Source organism: Carlito syrichta, unplaced genomic scaffold, assembly GCF_000164805.1.
Source record: "Carlito syrichta isolate Samal-C Ts95f unplaced genomic scaffold, Tarsius_syrichta-2.0.1 Scaffold316850, whole genome shotgun sequence".
Classification (NCBI taxonomy): domain Eukaryota; kingdom Metazoa; phylum Chordata; class Mammalia; order Primates; family Tarsiidae; genus Carlito; species Carlito syrichta.
Genome location: NW_007260946.1, coordinates 67918 through 92377, shown reverse-complemented (window position 1 = coordinate 92377; position 24460 = coordinate 67918). Strand labels below are relative to the sequence as shown.

General features: G+C 39.9%; 1 protein-coding gene across 1 annotated transcript in view; it reads right to left on the bottom strand.

Moving 5' to 3' along the window:
- Nucleotides 1-24460, bottom strand: part of TET1 (tet methylcytosine dioxygenase 1) — a 55194-nt gene that overhangs the window by 15963 nt on the left and 14771 nt on the right. Inside the window, exons 4-5 of the mRNA XM_008074671.2 lie at nucleotides 11333-11544; nucleotides 6139-6289 (exon numbers count right to left, since the gene is read on the bottom strand). Of these exons, the coding sequence (XP_008072862.1) occupies nucleotides 6139-6289; nucleotides 11333-11544 (363 nt within the window). The remainder of the gene's footprint in view (nucleotides 1-6138; nucleotides 6290-11332; nucleotides 11545-24460) is intronic.

Genomic DNA, 24460 nt, shown 5'->3' with positions numbered 1-24460 from the left:
ATAACAATAGGAGAAATGAAACAGATGGGAAACATTGGAAACATGAACGTTGAAAGACAACTGAAAGTAATTTAGAAATGATTATATATATTCTGGGTCAATTTAGATATTTAATATTAATCAATGAACAGTCACATCTAAGGAAGTCAATTGAAAGGGAATACAGAGCAAGGATGAAGTGTAGATGAAAAAAGGTTGAGGCTTTTGTCTCATATGAGATTTGGTGAATGGAGATGCCATAAATAGAGAAAGAACTTTATGTGAATCAATTGACCTCTGGCGTGCATCAAATTATTATAAAAGCCAAAGCCACACAATAATGCAGACATAGCAAATCAATTCTTTAGTGGTTTTGATAAGCCTCAATCTTGGCAACCAGAAAACATCACTGATAACCTTTCTGGTTTCTTACTAATTTATGTTGAGTCTTTTATTATATGAAAAAAAAAGATAATTTCTAGATTAGTCTGTTAATCTGTATACTTTTGCATATGCTACTCACTGTAGCTTAGGAAAGTCATGACCTTACTTAAAAATATTTCCTAGCTGTACTTGTACCTTAACTATTGCATTTATTTGGCAGAAACTTTAGAATTATGATTTAATGACTTATTAAAACAATTTTAATTATATTTCTAACATTGGAAAATATTGGGTGGGGCGGGTAATTGTGTTTTACTTCTAATAAAAATGTGAGGAAATGTTAATTGTTGTGTACTGGTAGTAATATAAACATTGGAAAAGTCACATGTAAATTCTGTATTTCTTATGAACTATTAGGCTTAAATTTTTCAATATTCTCACATCATTTTATTCTGCTTTATAGTAATATCTATTCTATTATGTACCACGTAGTGTCACAAGTCACACTGAGTAATCTGTCCTCTCAAAATACTTTATTTTTTGTAGAACTGTTGAAATAAAGTAAGTGCATGGGAACAACGCAAATAAAGCTTGTATATGGTGTTGACTATTGGTATTTACTATTGGGATTACTATTGTTAGGCTCATTATTCACACAATAAAAATTCAGACTTTCTAATTAGGTTCCAACACAATGAATGTGCAGGCTAGATAAAAAAGCAGCTTTTTATCAGATCTTAACCTACTGATGTTCAAGACTGCATCATCTCTCTGTTCTTCTCACTCTACACCTAATCCCTGGGACCAAAGCATCCACGTCCATGGGTATGATTACTACCCAGGCCACCCCTTCAACTCCAGATTCATATTTTTTACTGTTTTTGAGTCAGAGTCTCACTCTGTTGCCCCAGCTGGAGTGCAGTGGCATGCTCTTGGCTACCTCAGCCTTGACCTGCTGGGCTAGGTCAATATTTCCACCTTGGCCTTCCAAGTAGCTGGAACTACAGGCGCGCACCACCACGCCTGGCTAATTTTTGATTTATTGTAGAGAATGAGGTCTTGCCATGTTATCCAGGTTGGTCTCAAACCCCTAGACAGTCAATCTTCTCATCTTCGCCTCCCAAAGTGCTGGGATTACAAGCGTGAGTCACTGCACCTGGCTCAGATTCATATTATTGACCTGACATTCCCACTTAGACTTCCTTCTAAATCTCAAAACCAACATATCCAAATTGAATTTATGATCTCCTATCTACAAACCTGGCCCCTGTTCTGTGTGCCTGATGTCAAAGATGAACCCTACCATATAAAATAAACCACGATTATTCATTCCATGTATTAGTCTCGTAAATAGTTGGCTTATCTTATGATCCACTCTTGGCCACATTCGATCTATTATCAAAGAACATTTGGTGAGATCTCATTAAAAAACAAGAAAGAAGGTTGCCTGAGCCCAGGAAATCAAGGTTGCAGTGAGCTATGACCATGCCACTTCACTTTAACCTGGGAGACAGAGTCAGACCCCGACTAAAAAACAAACAAGAAAGATTAAAAATTAAAAAATACAGTTGGGTGTAGTGGTTCATGCCTGTAGTCCCAGCTAGTGAGGAGGCTGAGGCAAGAGGATTCCTTTGGCCCAGTTGTTCAACTCCAGCCTGAGCAACATAGCAAGATCGTGTCTCAAAAAGTGAACTAAGTTAAATTAAAAAATAGAATAAAGCAAAATAAATTTTATTTCTGAACATAAGCTCCATGTAGGTTAAAACACTTTTGTTAGCAATGATACCATCCGTTTAATCCATCTTTAAATGGGAGGATCCTGGGAACTGAATCATGTCAATATAGTGTTTTTTACATCACTAAGTGAAATGGGTGCCCTTTAAAGCTTTTATTGTTTTTTTTTTTTAGACCAGTCAAGTGAAGCAGTAGGAAAGGAGAAAGAACACAGAAACTTGTAACTAGTTGTAATCTATTAGTTGTAAACACCACTGCACTTGGACCAGCCTAAAGATTTTTTAAAAATTAGAAAACAAAAAGAAGGAGCCAAATCCCGGCCCCCGCTTGTTTAAAATCCCCATCCTTGTCTGCAGTTGAGCTAGGTGCAATGGTTTTGGCACCCATCAAAAGTTTGCTTTTTGGTGGGGCTTGGTGGCTCAGCCCGCAATCCCAGCACTTTGGGAGGCCGAGATGAGTGCACTACCAGAGCGCGGGTTCGAGACCAGCGGGCAACTTGGCAAGACCTTGTCTTCAAAATAAATAAAAAATTAGCCAGGCGTGGTAGTGCGTGCCTATAGTTCCAGCTACTTGGAAGGCTGAGGCGAAAGGATCGCTAGTGCCCAGCAGGTCGACACTGGGGTGGCCTTGAGAGTGCCACGCACTCCAGCCTGGGCGACAGAGTGAGACTCCAACTCAAAAAAACAAAACAAAAACCCCTGAAAGGAGTTTGCTTTAATTTGTCAGTCAGGATTGTATAAACTGAACCAGTTAAGATGTCTGAGGTGTCAGCTATTATTTCAGCTTTTAATTGTCAGTGCTTTTGAGTTAGGGCTGACAAATTTTTCCTCAAAAATTGATGTGATGAACTACGGCTATCAGTTTCATCTCTAAAATCATCTCATTCCTTCTTTTTTTTTTTTTTGAGTCAGAGTCTCATTGTTCCCAGGCTGGAGTGCAGTGGCATGCTACTCATAGCCACCACAGCCTCAACCTGCTAGGCTTAGGCGATCCTTCTGCTTCATACTTCCAAGTAGCTGGAACTAGAGGCGCGTGTGACCATGCCCAGCTAATTTTTCTTGATTTATTGTCAAGATGAGGTTTTACCAAGTTGCCCAGGCTGGTCTTAAACCCCTGGGCTCAGGCAGTCCTCTCACCTTGATCTCCCAAAGTGCTGGGATTATAGGCGTGAGCCACTGCACCTGGCCTTCATTCCTTCTTAAAATGAATTATCCGTTTGTAAACTGCTGATTTATGAGGCATTGTCCCCATAAACTTTTTATAAAGCATCAGTGATTTCACCATTCTTCCACCAGAGCATTGTCATAAATTTGATATTTGTTCTTGCTGCAATTTTAGCAGAATTCATGTGGCTCTAATAGAGGCTGTTTTCTTTTTTTTTTTTTTTTTTTGAGTTGGAGTCTCACTCTGTCGCCCAGACTGGAGTGCAGTGGCTGCTCCCGGTCACCGCAGCCTCGACCTGCTGGGCTGTGGCGATCCTTCCACCTCAGCTCTCCGAGTAGCCGGAATTACAGGCATGCACCACCATGCCTGGATGATTTTTTAATTTATTGTAGAGAGGAGGTCTCGACAAGTTGCCCACGCGGGTCTCGAACCCGCGGGCTCAGGCAATCCACTCACTTCAGCCTCCCAAAGGTGCGGGATTACAGGCTGAGCCACCGAGCCCGGCTTGAGGCTGTTTTCAAACTGATATCTTATCTTTCAGTGCCCTCAAACTAGATTCAGTTCAGATATGTTAGAGCAAATTAATATAAGTTAACTTTTGTACAAAAAATGAAATCCATGCATAGTTTATTCATAATATGCATTTTCCATTAACTTTTTAAGACCCCTCACATTTATATACTATCAGACACTTTCATCAGAATATTTAGAAAGCAAATCTATTTTTGGTTAATTTTTTTTTTTTTTTTGGTGAATCAGAGTTTCAGTCTGTTGTCCAGGCTGGGGTACACTGGCTTGCTCACGGCCACAGCATCCTTGACCTGCTGGTCTTAGAGGATCCTTCTGCCTCAGCCTTCCAAGTAGCTGGAACTACAGGTATGCACTACCATGCCTAGCTAATTTTTTAATTTATTGTAGAGACGAGGTCTCACCATGTTGCCTAGGCTGGTCTGGAATCCACAGGTTTAAGCAATCCTCTCGCCTCTGCCTTCCAAAGTGCTAGGATTACCGGTATGAGCCACCGTGCCTGGCCTAGTTCGTTAATTTTAAGGAACAATTGACATCACACTATTGAGTGTCCTGACCTTTGAACATGGTACTTTTCAATTATCGGGTATTTTATAAATCCTTCAGTAAAGTTTTACAGTTGTTTATCTAAAAGTCTAACAGACATCTTTTTAATTTTTTCTGAGACACTATATAGATTTCTTTTGTTAATGCGAATAGGACCTCCTTCTATTTTGTTATATGCTGTTAATAGTTATGATAGTATTCTGTAGGTTGATTATTTTGTTTTCTTGATAGGAAATCATATTATCTGCAAATGATACTTCTCTCTGTTCAGCCATTTCCTATTTTTATTGCAATAGGTGGAAATACTATAAAATGCTAAATTCAGTTTATCTCTTTAACAGGATTATCATTTACTAATGCTGAGTTTTTCAATAGATGTTACATTAATTATACACACAGATTAATTCCTGCTGTTTTATTTTGTATTTTCTATTTGTCCTGCATGCTAATGATCTTTTGAATTTTCTTTGATGACTTTTTCGAGTCAGAGTTTCACTCTGTCACCCAAGCTAGAGTGCTGTGGTATCATTACAGCTCACTGCAGTCTCTGACCTCTGGGCCCAAGCAATCCTCCTGTGCCAGCCTCCCAATAAGCTGGGACAATGGATGCATACCACCATCCTTGACTAATTTTTTTACTCTTTGAGTCAAAAAAAATCCCAAAGTGTTGGCATTACAGGCATGAGCCATCACACCCAGCCCCTTGGATGGCTTACGAAAGGGTCGATTACTTTTAAAAACACTTCTTTTCCACAGCTAAGTCAAAAGATTTACATTCTATTTCTATTCATTCAAAACATTTTAAACATACACTTTCTTTCTCACATATATATTTTTCTGACAACATCTGGAGCAGAGTTACCTAACCTGTGGGTCATGACTTATTAGTGGGATATGAAATCAGTCTAGTAGATCAAAACTAGCATTTTAAAAAGAAATAAAATCTAATTTAAAAAATTAGAATGTATCACAGAGGTTCTTAGAATAACTACATTGATATTAACTTTTTTTAAAAAGTTGAATGTTAGTGCTGTTACATGTAAGAAGGGTAAGTATTGTTTTTAGATGATTTTCTTTTAATTATTTTTTGTGTGTATATATGTGCACAGTGGTTTGTAAGATAACATGTTTTTTACTCGTGATCATTACTCAAAGAAAAAGCACAAATCTTACAGTTAATCAATACATAAATCCTCTCCACCCAAAGTATGAAACATTACCATACTTAATACCTGTTAGTGCCCCACCCCCTCCCACTGCCTACCCACCCAAGAGCCAATAAAGGTATGGAATTATAGGTTCTTATTTTAATTTAAAAAAATGTAAGTACTCAACTTATTTAAACTTAACACCAAGTGTGACTAATTTCTTTGCTCACCATGGCCTCGTGTCCCGGACAGATTCGTTCCGGTTTCATATATCTTCTTTCTGGATTACGTCCTTTAGTAATTCTTTCATAGTAGGTCTGTGGGTAGTAAACTTTCTGAGTCTTTGAAATGTTGGCAAATGGCTTTTTCCTAATTTGGTTGGGTATAAAATTCTAGGTACTTTTAATGATGATTCCCTCTGGGGTAGGGAAGCAGAGTAGGAGGAGTAAGCCAGGGACAACTGGAATTTGGGTTGATAGCTAAAAACTTTACCTAATTTACTTAGAATTTTAAATTATTTACTTATACACATATAAATATATTTTTACTATTTTATTACTAATTTTTAATATTTAATTTTCTTAGTGTTTCAAAACACTTTAACGGTATGTACTTACATATTCATTGTAAAATTACAAAACAAAAGGGCACTTACATGTAAGGGAGAGCTTGGATCAATTCTAAATCTTCTGGGGCTTGGGCTTCTACCAAACTTACAGCCGTTAAAGTACATACTCCACGAACAGCCAAAAGAGAACGAAGCTCCACAAGTCTCTGGATCAATCCCTTGACATGTACAGGTGCGACTGCAAGATGGCAATTGAAAGGGAATGAAGAGATGAAGCAGGTCAATACCTCAGACAGAACATTTCAGGGTCCAGTTAGTTTTATAAACATAAACAGCTGACCGGGCATGGTGGCCATGCCTATCATCCCAGCACTTTGGGAGGTCGAGGTGAGAGGATTGCCTGAGCCTGTGGGTTCAAGACCAGCCTGGGCAACTTGGTGAGACCTCATCTCTACAATAAATCTTATATATATCTATATCTCTAATAAGGGTGCAGTGTTGAATGCTTGTAATCCCAGCCTTGGGAGGCTGAGGTGGGAGGATTGCTTGAAAGACCAGGATAGGAAACATAATGAGACCTCGTCTCTATTTAAAAAATCAAGAAATAGGCCAGGCATGGTGGCTCACACCTGTAATCCCAACACTTTGGGAGGCAGAGATGAGAGGATTGCCTGAGCTCAAGGGCTTGAGACCAGCCTGGGCAACTTGGCAAGACCTCGTCTGTACAGTAAATTAAAAAATTAGCTGGGTGTGGTGGTGCGTGTCTATGGTTCCAGTTATCTGGAAGGCTCCATATACACATCTAAAATAGCGACAACCAGATATGATTTGGAGATGTCAGAGATGGGGAAATAAAGATCCTGGCTTTAAGTACTGGACTTGTTTCCTATTAGAAATGAAAATTAGAGAATCTGGTTGGGCACAGTGGTTCACACCTGTAATCCCAGCACATTGGGAGGTGGCGGTGAGAGGATTACCTAAACCCACAGGTTCAAGACCAGCTTAGGCAACATGGCTAGACTTTGTCTCTACAATAAATCAAGAAATTAGGTGGACATGGTGGTGCACGCCTGTAGTTCCAGCTACTTAGAAGGCTGAGGCAGCAGGATCGCCTGAGCCCAGCAGGTCAAGACTGTGGTGGCTGTGAGCAGCATGCCACTGCACTCCAGCCTGGGCGTCACAGTGAGACTCCAACTCAACAACAACAACAAAAAAAACAGAAAGAAAATTAGAGCATCTCACTACCTTTTGGAATTCACCTCCTTTATGTCTAAGATGAAACTAAAATAATTTTCTGAGGATTGAAAAATGCTAGTATGACATACTGCATGTAAAAATGCCTGATATAGCTGGGCTCGGTGGCTCAGTCTGTAATCCCATGCTTTGGGAGGTTGAGGTGAGTGGATTGCCTGAGCCCATGAATTCGAGGCTCACCTGGGCAACTTGGCGAGACCTCATCTCTACAATAAATAAAAAAATCAGCCGGACATAGTAGCGCTTGCTACTCGGAATTCCGGCTACACGAAAAGCTGAGGCGGAAGGATCGCCGGAGCCCAGCAGGTCGAGGCTGCGGTGGCCGGGAGCAGCCACCACACTCCAGTCTGGGCGACGGAGTGAGACTCCAACTCAAAAAAAAAAAAAAGCCTGCTATGTAACATATTATCGCTTATAAGAATGATTAAAATAAAGATCAGTCAAGATAGTATAAGGAAGAAAACAAGATGCAAATTGAATAAAATGAATTAAATTAAATGTGAAATTGTAGAAGAAAATTAAAATTGCTCAAAAAAGTAGAAAAATAAGAAATTTATATCACTAAAAACAACCTGGATAGGAGAGAGAAAAATAGTTTAACTTACTACTGAGTATTATTGGCTTGAGATAGCTCATAATGTTATGCACTGAGTGGAATATTCTTGCCAATAATTCATAATCTAACTTGATTCAGGAAGAAACAATTAGACAAACCAAAACTGACTAACATTCTACAAAAATGGCTTGTTCCTCTCAGAAATCTCAATGCAATGAAAGACAAAGACTGAGATTAAGGAAGCAAAAGGACAAAATGAGAAATGGATGATATTTGAATATGAACTAAGGATTAGATAACAGTGTTTCATAAAAATCAAATTTCTTCTTTTTTTTTTTTTTTGAGTTGGAGTCTTACTTGGTCGCCCAGGCTGGAGTGCAGTGGCCGCTCCCAGCCACTGCAGCCTCGACCTGCTGGGCTCCGGCGATCCTTCCGCCTCAGCCTTCCGAGTAGCCGGAATTACAGGCGTGCGCTACCACGCCCGGATGATTTTTTGATTTATTGTAGAGATGAGGTCTCGCTGCCCAGGCGGGTCTCGAACCCATGGGCTCAGGCAATTCACTCACCTCAGCCTCCCAAAGGCGCGGAATTACAGGCTGAGTCACCGAGTCCAGCTCAAAATTAAATTTCTTAATTTTAATCATTATAATGGGGTTATAGAAGAGAATGCTAAATACACTCAGGTATTATTTAGGAAGAAAATCTGCCTTTAGTTCTCAAATGGTCTAGAAAGAAAAAATAAGAAATCAGCAATAGTGTTAAGTATTTGTATGTGTACATACATGTAAATAAGTAAACGTAACACAGTGTTAGCAATTGTGGGATCTATGTAAGGGCATATAAGAGTTCACTGATCCGGGCTCGGTGGCTCAGCCTGTAATCCCGCGCCTTTGAGAGGCTGAGGTGAGTAGATTGCCTGAGCCCATGTGTTCGAGACCCGCCTGGGCAGCGAGACCTCATCTCTACATTAAATCAAAAAATCATCCGGGCGTGGTAGTGCGCGCCTGTAATTCCGGCTACTCGGAAGGCTGAGGTGGAAGGATCGCCGGAGCCCAGCAGGTCGAGGCTGCGGTGGCCGAGAGCGGCCACTGCACTCCAGTCTGGGCGACAGAGTGAGACTCCAACTCAAAAAAAAAAAAAAAAATAAGAGAGTTCACTGAATTATTCTTACATCTTTCTGTAAAAATAAAGTTTTTATTTTATTTTATTTTTGAGGTAGAATCTCACTCTGTCACCTAGGCCAAGTAGCTGGAACTATGGACGTGTGCCCCCACACTTAGCTAATTTTTCAATTTATTGTAGAGACAAGAACTTGTTATGTTGCCTAGTCTGATCTTCGACTCCTGGGCTCAGGGCAAGTATCTCACTTTCACCTCCCAAAGTCCTGGGATTATAGGTGTGAGCCATTGTGCACGGCCTATTTTATTTACTTATGTATTATTTATGTACGTATGTATTTATTTATTTTTGAGTCAGAGTTTACTCTGTCGCCCAGGCTGGAGTACAGTGGCATGCTCATGGCCATCGCAGCCTTGACCTGCTAGGCTCAGGTGATTCTTCCGCCTTAGCCTTCAAAGTAGCTGGAACTATAGGTGTGTGTTACCATGTCCGACTTATTTATTAAAGAGACAAGGTCTCACCAAGTTGCCCAGATTGGTCTCGAACCCCTGAGAGCTCAGGCAATCCTCACCTTGGCCTCCCAAAGTGCTGGGATTAAGGCTTCAGCCACCGCGACTGGCCTACTTATGTATTATCTTGCGGCAAGGTTTCACTCTGCTTCCCAGACTAGATAGAGTGCAGTGGCACATTCATGGCTCACTGCAGCCTCCAACTTTTGGACTCAAGCAATCCTCCTGGGTCAGCATACCAAGTAGCTAGAATTAAACATTTTGTATTTTTTGTAGAGACAAGGTCTCGCTTTGTTGCCCAGACTGGTCTTGAACTCGGACCCAGGCAATTTTGCTGCTTCCCAAAGTGCTGGAATTACAATCAAGAGCCACCACATATGTCCTGAAGTTCTTTTTAAATGATATGCTAGATCTACATTAAGTGAAATAAAGTGATACATACTTTACTGGATTATAGAAAAGGTTAAATAAGACAAGATATTTGTAACCTTAAGAGCACTGAGTTCACATGAATGGTATTATTTTTCTTTTTTTGAGTTGGGGTCTCACTCTGTTGCCCAGGCTGGAGTGCAGTGGCATGCTTACAGCCACCACAGCCCTGACCCGCTGGGCTCAGGCGAGCTTTCCGCCTCAGTCTCCCAGGTAACTGGGACTACAGGTGCATGCCACTACCCAGCTAATTTTTTGATTTATTGTAGAGATGAGCTCTCACCAAGTTGCCCAGACGGGTCTTGCATACCTGGGTTCAGGTAGTCCTCTCACCTCTACCTCCCAAAATGCTAGAATTTCAATCGTGAGGCACAGCGCCCAGCAGGTATTATCATTATGTATAATAAAATAATTAGCAGACTTGATGAAAATTGATGTATGCATACTGTGGCATTGGAAGGATAAGAGAGTGACTTATCAAGGGGAAAAGATGCAGTCTTGAGTAATCAATCTTGGGAGAAGTGGAAAAAGGTTAAATTTTTTTGTTTTTTCTTTCTTTTTTTTTTTTTTTGAGTTTGAGTCTCACTCTGTCGCCCAGACTGGAGTGCAGTGGCACACTCCTGGCCACCACAGCCTCAACCTGCTGCGCTCTGGCGATCCTTCCACCTCAGCCTTCCAAGTCACGGGAACTATAGGCACATGATACCACACTCGACTAATTTTTGATTTATTGTAGAGACGCAGTCTCACCAAATTGTGAAAAGTCTATTTGCAAATTACATTGCAAAGGGTTAATAGCACCAACACAGAAATTTTTTTTTTAAATGAAAAAAGACAAAATGAACAGCAATCCTTTAGAAAAATGTAGCAGAATAAGTAACAGATGGTTGAGGAAAAAAAAGGAATGCCAAATGGCTCCTTCCCATATGAAAAAAAAAACCCCATTCATTCATAATAAGAAAAATGCAAGTCAAAATTACACTGATGTCATTGCTCTATTAAATGGGCAAAAATTCAAATTTGGCAACACAGTTATTGGCAAGACTGCTGAAAAGCAGATATTTTCTTAGACTGTTAAACAGAGTAAATGCAACGACTCTCGCAGGGAGGACTTTTCTTTTAAGTAAATCTCCCTTTCCTTCAGACACTAGGAATGAATTAAATCAGATAACAAAAAGAGAAGCGATAAAAGAAATCTTCTAAAGGACAATATTCTCACCTGGCCTGACCTCAGGATGCAACCACTCTTTAACGAAATGTTTATTCTTTTTTGTACTACAAATACTTAAAATCTGATTCTCCCCCAATAATATATGTAGTTTGTAGTTAATGAACAATTTACCAATTTAATTGCCAATTCACAACTTATAATAGAGATCTGAGTGGCAAAGCAGCACAAAACAGATTTAATTACTTTTCATTGAGGGTGCATCTTCGGTCTGTGGGATGACCGTTGTACGACTTTAGATTCTCAGTAAGCTCCGTGTACAATCTGTCAGCCATTGGAAGAGGAATGCCATCCCATATCATGATGAGTACCACCATGACAGCAGTTGGACAGTGGTGGCCTGTACGCTGCCGAACCAAACAAAGAACTTTTTCTTCATCACTGCTTCTTCTTAAAACCTGCAAAAACAGAACGCATTCATCTATGGAAGACAAGTATCCTGAATTTGAATGCAATGGACATTCTTTGTATAGCCTAGTATTAATCTACTTTAGTTTTTAAAAAATTACTATTTCTCAAGGGATTGAAGCCAATAGGACCTTCCGTTGTCTCAATGGTTGCCTCCATGCGACTGACTCATCACAAGAGTATCCCAGCCCACATGACTAACAAACAGCAGGCAGAAATCTGTGGTATGTGGTTATTATTTGTAAAAAAATAAAAGTCACACACAAAGCAGTTTGTGTTTTATTTCACAGTTGTTATAGTTTGCACAACAGACAACAGAGGGTCCAGTGGAAAACTTAACTAACTGCTCTGCTCTTCACAAATGTCACAATAGAACAAATGTAGTTAGATGGACACAACCAAGAAATCTCAACATTAAAAATAAACTTGAACACTGAAATTTGGCCATCTGAGTAACATTATGGATTTCTCCTTCGGGTGATTCAGTTTATTGTATAGAATAATATACATAAAGCAATGTTCCTGCAATTTCTGTGATTTCTCCATGCTTTCAGAAAGATGCATCATATCCATTTTATTCATAAAGACTAATGTGGCCCAGATGACTTGGTAAATGTAAAGCACAACAGTTAATTTAGAATATTTATCCATTTATCTTACACTGCATCATACTCCTGGGATGCTAAAAAGCCTTAGGAAATATTTAAAATATTGCCCAGTGGTGCGAGTGTTTTCTCAAAAACAAACAAAAAACTATAGAAATACTGTCACCACATAAAACCATTCAACGTTTAAAACTCCCTCCATATATCAGAAATTTACAGCAGAAAAATTGACCACATTAATCAGTACATAATCAAGACATGATGAAAACGCCCACCCATGTCACTAGAATGTAGCCACCAATAGCATAATTAATATCTTGTTGTTATAATAATATTACAAAACTTGAGAGGAAACTTCTTAAGACATTAGTTACCCAATATCACTTTCTTCTGTCACTCCAGATGGTTAACAATCATTGCTACCCAGGCATCCCTTGAGTAGAGTTGGCTTTAGGACCTTCCCCCTAAACACAATTATTTATATTAAAATTTTTTCTATATTTATATGTCCTTTTACAGCCACATAAGAACACATTTGCTTGCAAATAACCTCAAATACAAAATGATATATAGTATTAAATTATACCAGTTATTTCTGTCAATCAAGTCTTTGTATGGGAAAAGCTAAAATGTTTTTGGTGATATTTGGGCCTTCTTTGGATTTTCCAAATTTCCTTCAGCATACAATAGAAAATTATGCACAATGGTTGGGAGAAGAATCTGTCAATTCAAATCCAGCTTCAATAAGTTGCTGAAATATTAAATTTGTGCAAGACCTCTGAAAACTATAAAAATATTATTAATAGAAAGAAAGACCTAATAAATCAATAGGGTTACTAAGTTCATGAAATACCCATTATTATAATAATGTCAATTTTCCCCAAATTGATCTCTAGATCCCACGCCATCCAAAAAAACCCTACCAGAAGTTCATGAGTTAGTGTGTGTGTGTAAGAGTGTGTGTGTGTGTGTGTGTGTGTTTGTGTGTGTGTGTGTGTGTGTGTGTATGAATTGACTGACTTATTCCAAAGTTTATATGGATATGCAAAGAACCAAGAAAGTTAAGAAAATGAACAAAGATAGAGAAAGTCACTTGCAAGCCGGGCACAGTGGCAAATGCCTATAATCCCAGCACTTTGGGAGGCGGAGGCAAGAGGATTGCCTGAGTCCAGGGTTTAGAAACCAGCCTGGGCAACTTGGCAAGACCTCATCTCTACAACAAATCAAAAAATTAGCTGGGTGTGGTGGTACATGCCTGTAGTTTCAGCTACTTGGAAGGCTGAGGTAGAAGGAATGCCAGTACCCAGTAGGTTGAGGCTGCAGTGGTCGTGAGTGTGACATTGCAATCCAGCCTGGTTGACAGAGTGAGACTCCAACTCCAAAAATAAAAATAAAAAACTTCCACAATAGAAAACTGGCCAAAAAAATCAAACAGGCACTCCACAATAAAGAATATACAAACAAATGATAAACATATGAAAATAAGCTCAATATTAGTCATCTAGCAAAGTAAAACACAATTTCAACGTGCTGCCCATTTTGGTGGAGAGAGAAAAGATTGTCCCCAGAAAGTTACTGTTACAATTTCCAGGAGGCAACTGGACATAGTTAGAAGAAACTCGAAGCCCAAGGAAGTATTCAGTTATAGCAGGCAAATTTCGTTCATAGTCATAGCATACATACATAGGAAACAGAAAACTAAGTTTTTTTAAATAATTTTTTTTTTAATAGAAATGAGGTCTCACTATGTTGCCCAGGCTGGTCTCAAACTCCTGAGCTCAAGTAATCCGCCTGCCTCAGCCTCCCAGAGTTCTGGAATTACAGGTGTGAGCCATTGCACCTGGCCTAGAAACCAAGTATTTGAACAGCTTTCTATTTTATTGTATCCTCTTCTTATATCTTTGGTAAAAAGCTTTTTAATTCTCCCCTAAAATCAGAAGAGAACATTACATGTATGGTCAGGTTGTTTGTACAAAACTAAAATCTCTATTCATTAAGTCAATGAATAATGTACTGTCATTTAATGATTTTTCCACTAAATGTACTAATTTCTCTTACTGGTATATGGACTTCATAACTGTACTATGGGTCTTTTTTTAAAATCAGAGTCTGTCATTCAAGCTGGAGTGCAGTGGCACACCCACGGCCACCGCAGCCTCGCCCTGATGGGCTCAGGAAGGCAATCCTTCCGCTTCAGCCTTCCAGGTAGGTGTAACCACAGATGCGACTATACCTGACTAATTTATCTTTATTTATTGTACAGATGAGGTGTCACCAAGTTGCCCAGGCTAGTCTCGAACCCGTGGGCTCAGGCAATCCTCTTGCATCTATCTCCCAAAGTGCTGGGATTACAAGCAAGAGCAAGTACACTTGGCCTACAGTTCTATTAGAAACATAGACAATATTATTGTATGATATCTGAGAAATGAGTCACCTGAAGCCCAATTGCCACGAGTATGCAATATGTCCATGTACCAAACGTGCATTTATACCCCTTGAAACGTAAAAACACTAAAAAATGAAAAATGAAGAAAAGGCTTAAAATTATAAGCCACGATTATTGTAATAGTATTTCTAGATTATTCAAGAGAAATCACAGAAACATCTCGAAATTTTAAAGAGAGTATAACAGGTGGGTCCTTATAAATATTAAAGCCTCTACAGCTTTAATATATACCAGCAATAATCAAATAGAAATTTGGTTTAGAGCTTGAATAAAACATAGCTATAAAGATTATCTTGGGGAAAATGCATGCAAATGACACCCCCACAACGTTGTTAAAAAAAAAAAAAACAACACAAAGACGCAAAGACATAAGATTAAAACTGCATTTTAAAAAAGATAAATTTATAAACAAAATCCAGTAGAAGGAACATAATTGTGTTCCCAGATGGGAAGGCCAACACTAAAAGATGTTGAGTCTAGACACCAATCTCTTACACAATCTATAAAAATTTAGCTTGTTTATAAGGGTCATATGAAAGAGTACATGAGTATCAAGTTCAGAAAAAGGTTTTTTGTTTGTTTGTTTGTTTCTTAAGAGACCATGGTCTTGCTCTGTCACCCAGGCTGAAGCACAAACAAAGGAGGACTACAGGCAATTGCCACTGCACCCAGCTAATTTTTACATTTTTTTTGTAGAGATGTTTCCCAGGCTGGTCTCTAACTCCTGGCCTTAAGCAATACTCCCTCCTGCCTTGACTTTGTAGAATGCTGAGGTTACAGGCATGTGCCACCAAACCCAGCAAAGAAAATTATTTTTAAACAAACAAGAGGGAATTACACTTCTAAATGTAAAATTATTCTTTTTTTTTTTTTTTATAGCTGGATTCTCACTTTATCGCCCAGGCTGGAGTACAGTGGCATGCTAACGATCACCGCAGCCTCGACCTGCTGGGCTCACAGGATCCCTTCACTTCAGCCTTTCAAAAAGTTGGAAATACACTGGCCACCACGCCCAGTTAATTTTTTTGGATTTACTGTAGAGATGAGGTCTTACCAAGTTACCCAGGCTGGTCTCTAACCTGAGAGCTCAGACAATCCTCTCACCTTGGCCTCCCAAAATGCTGGGATTACAAGCGTGAGCCACCACACCCAGCAAAACTATTCTTTAAAGCAACAGAAGGCTGGGCTCGGTGGCTCAGCCTGTAATCCCAGCACTTTGGGGAACTGAGGGAAGTGGATTGCCTAAGCCTGTGGGTTCGAGACCCACCTGAGCAACTTGGTGAGACCTTGTCTCTACAATAAATCAAAAAATTAGGCGGGCGGGATAATGCGTGCCTGTAATTCTGACTCCTTGGAAGGCTGAGGCGGAAGAATCACCTGAGCCCAGCAAGTCGAGGCTGCGGTGACTGGGAGCATGCCACTGTACTCCAGTCTGGGTGACAGAGCGAGACTCCAACTAAAAAAAATAAAACAAACAAACAAACAAACAAACAAAGCAATAGAAATCAGCAGTACTAGCCCAGCAGTGGTCTATTCTAACACTTCAATGAGCACTATCAACAAAAGTGGACACATGGAAATAGAAGTGGATTTTCAAATCAGTTAAAAATTAATTTCTGGCTCTATACATAAAACAAAATTATGAAAACATGGGGAGACATTATTTTTATATTAGGATGAGAAATGCTTCTTCAACAATATAACAATCCTCTGAAACCATATAAGAAACTGACCTACTAATAACTTCTAGCTTCTCGATAAAATCATGCATTCAAGCTACAATGAAAATCTATTAATGGACAATACCAGACTATACAATAAGTCTTATTTACAGCAGGGTGTGGTGGCTCATGCCTGTAATCCCAGCACTTTGGGAGATGGAGGAGAGAGGATTACCTAAGTCTAGGGGCTCGAGACCAGCCTGGCCAACTTGGTGAGATCTCATCTCTAAAATAAATTTAAAAATTAGCCAGGCATGGGTGGTGCGTGCTGTAGTTTCAGCTACTTGGAAGGCTGAGGTGGAAGGATCACCTGAGCCCAGCAGATAGAGGCTACAGTGGCCATGAGTGTGCCACTGCACTCCAGCTTGAACAACAGAATGACTCAAAACAAAACAAAATAAACAAAAAACAAGTCTCATTTACAAAAGTAGAAGACAACCCATAAAAATGGTTATGAAGAGGGGCTTCATGAAATAAATACAAATTATTAATAAATAAAAACACCCAACTTTGCTAGTTAAAATGCAAATTAAATCATTATCAGTTTTTACCACTTGGTTTACAATGACAAAAATGTTATCACCATTAGGCTAGTATTTTGTTTCTTTTAAAATTGTTGAATCAGTGAAAAGATGTATTGTTTTCAACCTTCTGGCCTCAGGCAATCCTCTCACCTTGGTCTCCTAAAGTGATGGGACTACAGGCATTAGCCACTATGCCTAGCTGGAATAGATCTATTTTTTTGTTTTTGAGTTGGAAGTCTCACTCTGTTGCCTAGGCTGGAGTTCACTGGCGTGCTCACAGCCACCACAGCCTCGACCTGCTGGGCTCAGGTGATCCTTCCACCTCATCCTTCCAAGTAGCTGGAACTACAGACGCAAGCCACTACGCCCAGCTAATTTTTTTGATTTTTTTTTTGAGTCTCACCAAGTTGCCTAGGCTGGTCTCCAACCCCTGGTCTCAGGCAATTCTCTCACCTCAGCCTCCCAAAGTGCTTGAATTACAGGTTTGAGTCACTGCGCCCGGCCAAAAAGATCTATTATTAACTCAAGTTATTATAAATTAGAATTTGAAGGAAACTATCTTTGCTCAGCCTTTTTGTTTGTTTGCTTATTTAAACACTAAGTCAGTCCTTAGATGTCAAACTGCCCATGGAGAATTTAGCTACATATTCCATTTCAAAATATAAGTAGACAAAAAAAGCTCTTCAAATTTGATTAGAAACAAGCCCATGTTTATATAATAACACTTTCTTCAGATTTAGAATGTTGAAGAATAAGTTTATTTTCAACACAAGCCACGTTGACTTTGATTCTCTTCTGCTTAGCATGCTTCAGTAGTTATCCATCGTCTTTAATTGAAAGTTCTAACATCTTAATTCAGTTTGGGAACAATCAAAGCTGCAAAAAAAAAAAAAAAAAAAAAAAGCGTTGTCTCCAAGCAGAGGCTAAAATTGAGATGGCTTTTCACATTTGAAAGTAATATGTTTCTGGCCAGGCTCAGTGGCTCAGCTTGTAATCCCAGCACTTTGGGAGGCTGAGGCGACTGGACTGCCTGAGCCTGGGGGTTCGAGATCAGCCTGGGGCAACTTGGCGAGACCGCATCTCTACAATAAATAATTAGCCAGGCATGGTATCACGCGCCTGTAGTTCCGGCTACTTGGAAGGCTGAGGTGGAAGGACGCTGGGGTGACCGTAAGTGTGTCACTGCACTCCAGCCTGGGCAACAGAGTGAGACTCCAACTCAAAAAAACAAAAAAGACAAAATCAAAATTAAAAATATTAAACTAAGGATGCTTTATTCACACCACAAAAGATCAGAGCAACATATAAGTTCTAGAAGTTCTAGACTATATTTACAGTGGAAGCAAAATTTGTGTCAAGTGTGGGGTGTATTACCAAAGACAGATCTCTCCTAAGTTTATCAATAATTATGTCAGAGACAAAGTAGAGTTAAATTTTCAACATAAAATTATGGCAGACAACTCCTTCCATAAAATTACCGATTTACTAAGATTATTTAAAGCTACCTAGATATTACAATATACTGAAACTTTTACAATAAATTTCAACCTTTGGAGGGGAAATAATGCCTGGGTGCATGGGGGAGATTCTGAAGTATTGGTAATTTCTTTATATGGGTACTGGTTACATGGGTGTGTTTACATTGTATAACTGTACTGGGCTATACACACTTGTAACTTGGGTACTTTTCCTTTGTGTATATGTCAATAAAGAGTTTCCTAAAAAAAAAAAAAATTAACTCTATACGTGAGCAAGTGAAAATAAAAGTAGTTCTAATGGTATATTAGCAGACAACAGACGTAAGTAAAGAAAGGCATGTTTTTTTTTTTGTTTTGAATTGCAGTGTCATTCTGTCACCCAGGTTGGAGTGCAGTGGCACGGTCATGGCTACCACAGCCTTGGTTATTTATTTATTTATTTAAGAGATGAGGTCTTGTCAGTTGCCCAGTTATGACTACCACAGCCTCAGTTATTCATTCATTCATTCATTCATTTTATGAGGTCTTGTCAGTTGCCCAGGCTCGTCTCGAACCCCTCGGCTCAGGCAATCTTCTCACCTTCCACAGTGCTGGGATTACAGGCCTGAGTCACCCGCCCTAGCAAGTATTTTTTATAACCACAAAAGAAAGGAGAAACAAGAATAGTGAAACAGTTTAACATTACTGACAGTTGACATCAAGACATAAATATTTTGCCTGCTACCTGAATCTGATCACAGAAGAAAAAAGTGGTTATCTCACATTACAAAGATATTGTAGGCACTAAGCAAGTAGCCGAGGATAGCAATTATTCTCTTTATCTTGCTGTCATGGCAATCTACAAGTAGGTGCCTTATTTGGGCACAGATGTGCAGCACCACGGTGTAGCCCAAAGACATCCAAGGTAGATGGAAGAACCTTGGAGGAAAGGGGGAAAAAAACCCAATGGAATGGCTTTGAAGACTTTTGGATACTTCAGCTTGGTTTATACCTCACCACCAAATTTGGGTCACATCAGATGAGAGTGGTAAATAAAACATTCACTAGCATATATTCACTGCCACATCTGATCCACTAACATACCATCTCTTTTAAAAGATGGGAGCTTTACAACCTCCCATCTCCCCTTCCCACATCCTTTCAGTCTATTTTCCATTTAGCCTCTACCAAAAGTTCAAGTTTGGGATGGACAACCTCAGCAGACTCTTGAGCGCTAATACTCAGAGTTTCTCATACTTTGGAAAATACTTAACAATGAATACCACAACAATATTATTCCAAGATACCAATTCAAATTTAAAATACTCAAGTTCCATATTTATTCACTCAACACAAATTTGTTGACTGGTGATTATATGCTGAGCATTGATCCATGACTGATTGCTAGGGTAAAACTCTCAGGCAGTGGAGTCAACCAAGTAGACTATTGTTTGAATTTTTCTTCCTACATCTGCCATCACCTCAGAAGCTCAAGAGGAGAAGTAATCCAATGAATTAATGGAGTCTGGTGGATCCAAAAAACCACATCACCCTTTCCACAAAAGTCTACTGAATAACAAGATAACCGGCCCCTGACAAGGTCCCAAGTGACAGCAGAGAAAAAGAGTAAAAAATCTCTGCCAAGGGCTAATAATTATGTGGGAATGTTAATGACCACCTGGCAAGGAAACATTTTTTAAAAAGAATAAAACAGCGTTGAGAGGAAAGGCAAAACAACGTAAGAACGGCTTAGAATGGTGCTGCACAGTAAGAATTAGACTTTTTGGTGAGACCATTAAAAAGAAAAGCGGGGCAACCTCTTTGGGTCCCCTTCCACTGTGGGAACTTTTCTGTGCCCTCAATAAATCCTGCTTTCTCAAAAGAAAAAAAAAGCAATACACTTTTCCTCCAGGAAGACAAGTGTAACACACACACACAAAGTGTAGGACAGAAATCTACTATTAGCAAACCTAAGCATACACACGGAGCTGTAAAAAAAATGAAAACATGAAATCAAATAATGAGCAACTTAGGATGGTGTTTAATAACAAATACACAGAAAGTTTACGCATCCAAGATGAAAAGTAAATTCAAAGCAATGCAACTTACTAATTGGATGTTTATTAGATTCCTTAGTTCAAGTTTTGACCTTCATTTCCTCCCTAACCCACATATAATACTAAATGCACTAGTGTGATTCACAATTATGTACTGTACAATACAGAGAGACCTAATGCTTTCTCTTTTATAAATTTTTTTTTTGAGTCAGAGTTTCACTCTGTTGCCCAGGCTGGAGTGCAGAGGCATGCTTACAGCCACTGCAACCTTCACATGAGGGGCTTAGGCAATCCTTTCACTTCAGCCCTCCAAGTAGCTGGAACTATAGCCACGCGCAACCATGCCCGGCTTATTTTTTGATTTATTGTAGAGACAAGGTCTCATCAAGTTGCCCAGGCTGGTCTCGAACCCCTGAGCTCAGGTAATCCTCTCGCCTTGGCCTCCCAAAGTGCTGGGATTACAGGCTTGAGCCACTGCACCAGGCCAATCTTGTTTTCTAAAAAGCTCCACAACCTCCCATCTCCCCTTCCCACATCCTTTCAGTCTATTATACATTTAACTTCTACCAAAAGTTCAAGTTTGGGATGGACAATCTCAGTAGACTCTGAATTCTAATACTCAGTTTCTCATACCTCAGAAAATAGTTAATAATGAATACAACGGCAATACCAAATCAAATATAAAATTCTCAAGTTCCATATTTATTCTCTCAAAACAAATTTATTGACTGGTGATTATATGCTGAGCATTGTTCCAGGTAAAAGCAGTGAGTAGTATGAATGCAAAAAAAAAGTCTGATTAACATTATGATTTTTCTAACATATATAATCATTTATGAATTGATTTTTCATGAACTTGCAACGTTATTACTTGGATAAAATTGCACTTTTCTTTCTTTCTTTCTTTTTTTGAGCTGTAGTCTCACTCTGTCACCCAGGCTGGAGTACAGTGGTACAATCATGGCTACTGCAGCCTTGACCTGCTAGGCTCAGGCAACCCTTTGCTTCAGCCTTCCAAGCAGCTGAAACTACAGACACATGCCACCATCCCATCTAATTTTTTGATTTATTGTAGAGATGAGGTCGCACCAGGTTGCCTAGGCTTGGTTTGAACCCCTGGGCTCAAGTAATCCTCTCTCCTCCACCCCCCAAAATGCTGGGATTACAGGCATGCACAAGATTATACTGTTGAATCATTAATAGTAGATATCAAAATTTTCATTAAAGTGCTCAGCAATAGTGCTTTATTTCATTCCTTATCTGATTATTTCTGCATTTGTGATAAGTGCTAGATATATATTAGCATATACTGAGATATTCTACCTATTCTGAAAAGATATACTGCACAAGAGAAAATAAGAAAGCAATTTTAGTACACCTTCATGGAGAATGCTAAACAGACACTCTTTTTAGTACCTAGTAACCCTCAAAGAGGACCTAAACCAATAATAGGATTTCAATAAAACATTGCTACCTGAAATATTTTAAGCTTCAGCGTTTATATTTGCCTTCCTAAGGGGAGAAAGTATACATCACAATGCATTTTTTTTTTTTTAAGTTAGAGTCTCGCCCTGTTGCCCAGGCTGCAGTGCAGTGGCATGCTCAGGGCTACTACAGCCCCAACTTGCTGGGCTGAGGTGATCCTTCTGCCTTAGCCTTCCAAGTAGTGGAACTACAGGCACATGCCAACATGCCCAGTTAAATTTTTGATTTATTGTAGAGATGAGGTCTTGCCAAGTTGCCCAGGCTGGTCTCGAACCCATGAGCTCAGGCAATCCTCTCACCTCGGTCTCCTAAAATGCTGGGATTATAGGTGTGAGTCACTGTGCCTGGCAGCACTTTTTTTTTTTTTTTTTGAGTTGGAGTCTCCCTCTGTTGCCCAGGCTGGAGTGCAGTGGCACGCTCACGGCCACTGCAGCCTTGACCTGCTGGGCTCAGGTGATCCTTCCACCTTAGTTTTCCAAGTAGATGGAACTACAGGTATGTGCCAACACATCAGGCTAATTTGTTGATTTATTGTAGAGCTAAGGTCTCACCAAGTTCCCTAGGCTGGTCTCGAACTCGTGGGTTCAGGCAATCCCCTCTCCTTGGCCTCCCAAAGTGCTGGGATTATAATTGTGAGCCACCGCACCCAGCCTGAAATTGAATTTTGTTGTATATATTCTCTAAGATAAGCACCGTCTCCTGATATTCATCCCCTTGTATAGACCCCTACTACACAAAAAAGGGCTGACTCATGTAGTAATAGCCAAGGTTAGGTCATAAAAGACAGTAGCTTTCTCCTTGCTCTCTTATGATTCACTCACTCTGGAGGAAACCAAGTTGTCAAGTTATGAGGACATTTAAAATGAAGAAGTGCAGTCCGGGTGCTGTGGCTCATGCCTATAATCCCAGTACTTTGGGAGGCTGAGGTGAGAGGATTGCCTGAGCCCATGGGTTTGAGACCAGCCTGGGAATCTTGGGGAAACCTGATCTCTATAATAAATAAATTTTAAAAAAGAAGAAGCGCAGAGCGTGTTGGCTCATGCTTGTAATCCTAGCACTTTGGGAGGCCGAGGTGGGAGGATTGCTTGAGCACAGGAGTTCAAGACCAGCCTGGGCAACATAGTGAGACTTTGTCTGTACAAAAAATAAAAATAAAAAAATTAGCCGGGGCACGGTGGCACATGTTTGTAGTTCCAGCTTCTTGGGAGGCTGAGGTGGCAGGATCACCGGGGCCCAGGAGGTCAAGGCTGCGATGAGCCATGATTGTGCCACTGCACTGCATCCTGAGAGACAAAGTGAGATCCTGACTTGAAAAAAAAAAAGATGAGGAACTAAGGCCTACAGCCAACAGTCATCAAAGAACTAAGGCCTCTTAAAAGGGAGCTTGGAAGTAGGCCATCCAGTCACACCATTCTTCCCCAGTTTTCAGATGCCTGCCAACCTCACGAACCCTATGCCAGAGCATCCTGCTAAGATGACGTTGAATTCCTAATGGAAAAATGGTGAGACAACACCTGCTTGTTATTCCAAGTTGCTCAATTTTGGAACAATTTGTTAAGAAGCAACAGGTAAGAGATTTGATCAGTTAATTCCTTACACACTGTTTACAAAACATAAACCAGAAAACACATCTCGATCAAAGGTTTCAAGCTACTCATGGATTAAAGCCCAGCTGCTCACTATGGCCTACCAAACCATTCAGAATCTGGCTTACGCACTCTGACAATTAAGTTCACAAATTCATCCTAGAAAAAGTGCTACATACCTCATTGCTGAATATCACTACGGTCACCTTCAAAGTACACTTCTTGGGAAGCTATGCACTGACACCAGTGCCTAGTCTACCGTCAGAGCAATTTTGGAACATTTTCTGGAATGACTATCATATTTGTTGTTGTATTATCCTTGATGTCATGAATGTCACCAAAATTTCTTCCTTTAAATATTTCCTTTATCTTCAGGTAAAGAAAAAAGTCATTGGGGGTCAGATCAGGTGAGTAGGGAGGGTGCTCCAATACAGTTATTTGTTTATCAGCTAAAAACTTGCTCATAGACAGTGCTGTGTGAGCTGTTGCATTGTTGTGATGCAAGAACTCCTTGGTACCCATTTTTGAACACACCTTTCGCATGTTAAGATTTTCAGTTAAGATTTTCCTGTTTCTCTATTAATGTTCACTTGGTCTGCTGTGCTTCTCACAGTCAGCCAATGATGTTAACGCACATTACAATAAATTTTTACAATGTTTTTGTCAGTTCTGCTTGTTACTGGCTGTCCTGACCTCTCTTCATCAGTGATGCTTTCTCCCCCCTCAGAAAAATGTTTAATTTATTTGTATGCTGTCATTTTCTTTTCTTTCTTTCTTTTTAAGTGAGAAAGCAGGATTTATTGAGAGGACAGAGAAGCTCCCACAGTGGGAGGAGACCCGAAGGGGTTGCCCCTTCGTTTTTTTTTCCTTTGAGGCGGAGTCTCACTCTGTTGCCCAGGCTGGAGGGTAGGGTAGTGGCACATTCGGCCACCACAGCCCCGACCTGCTGGGTTCAGGCAAACCATCTGGCTCAGCCTTCCAAGTAGCTAGAACTACAGGCATGCACTACCATGCCTGGCTTATTT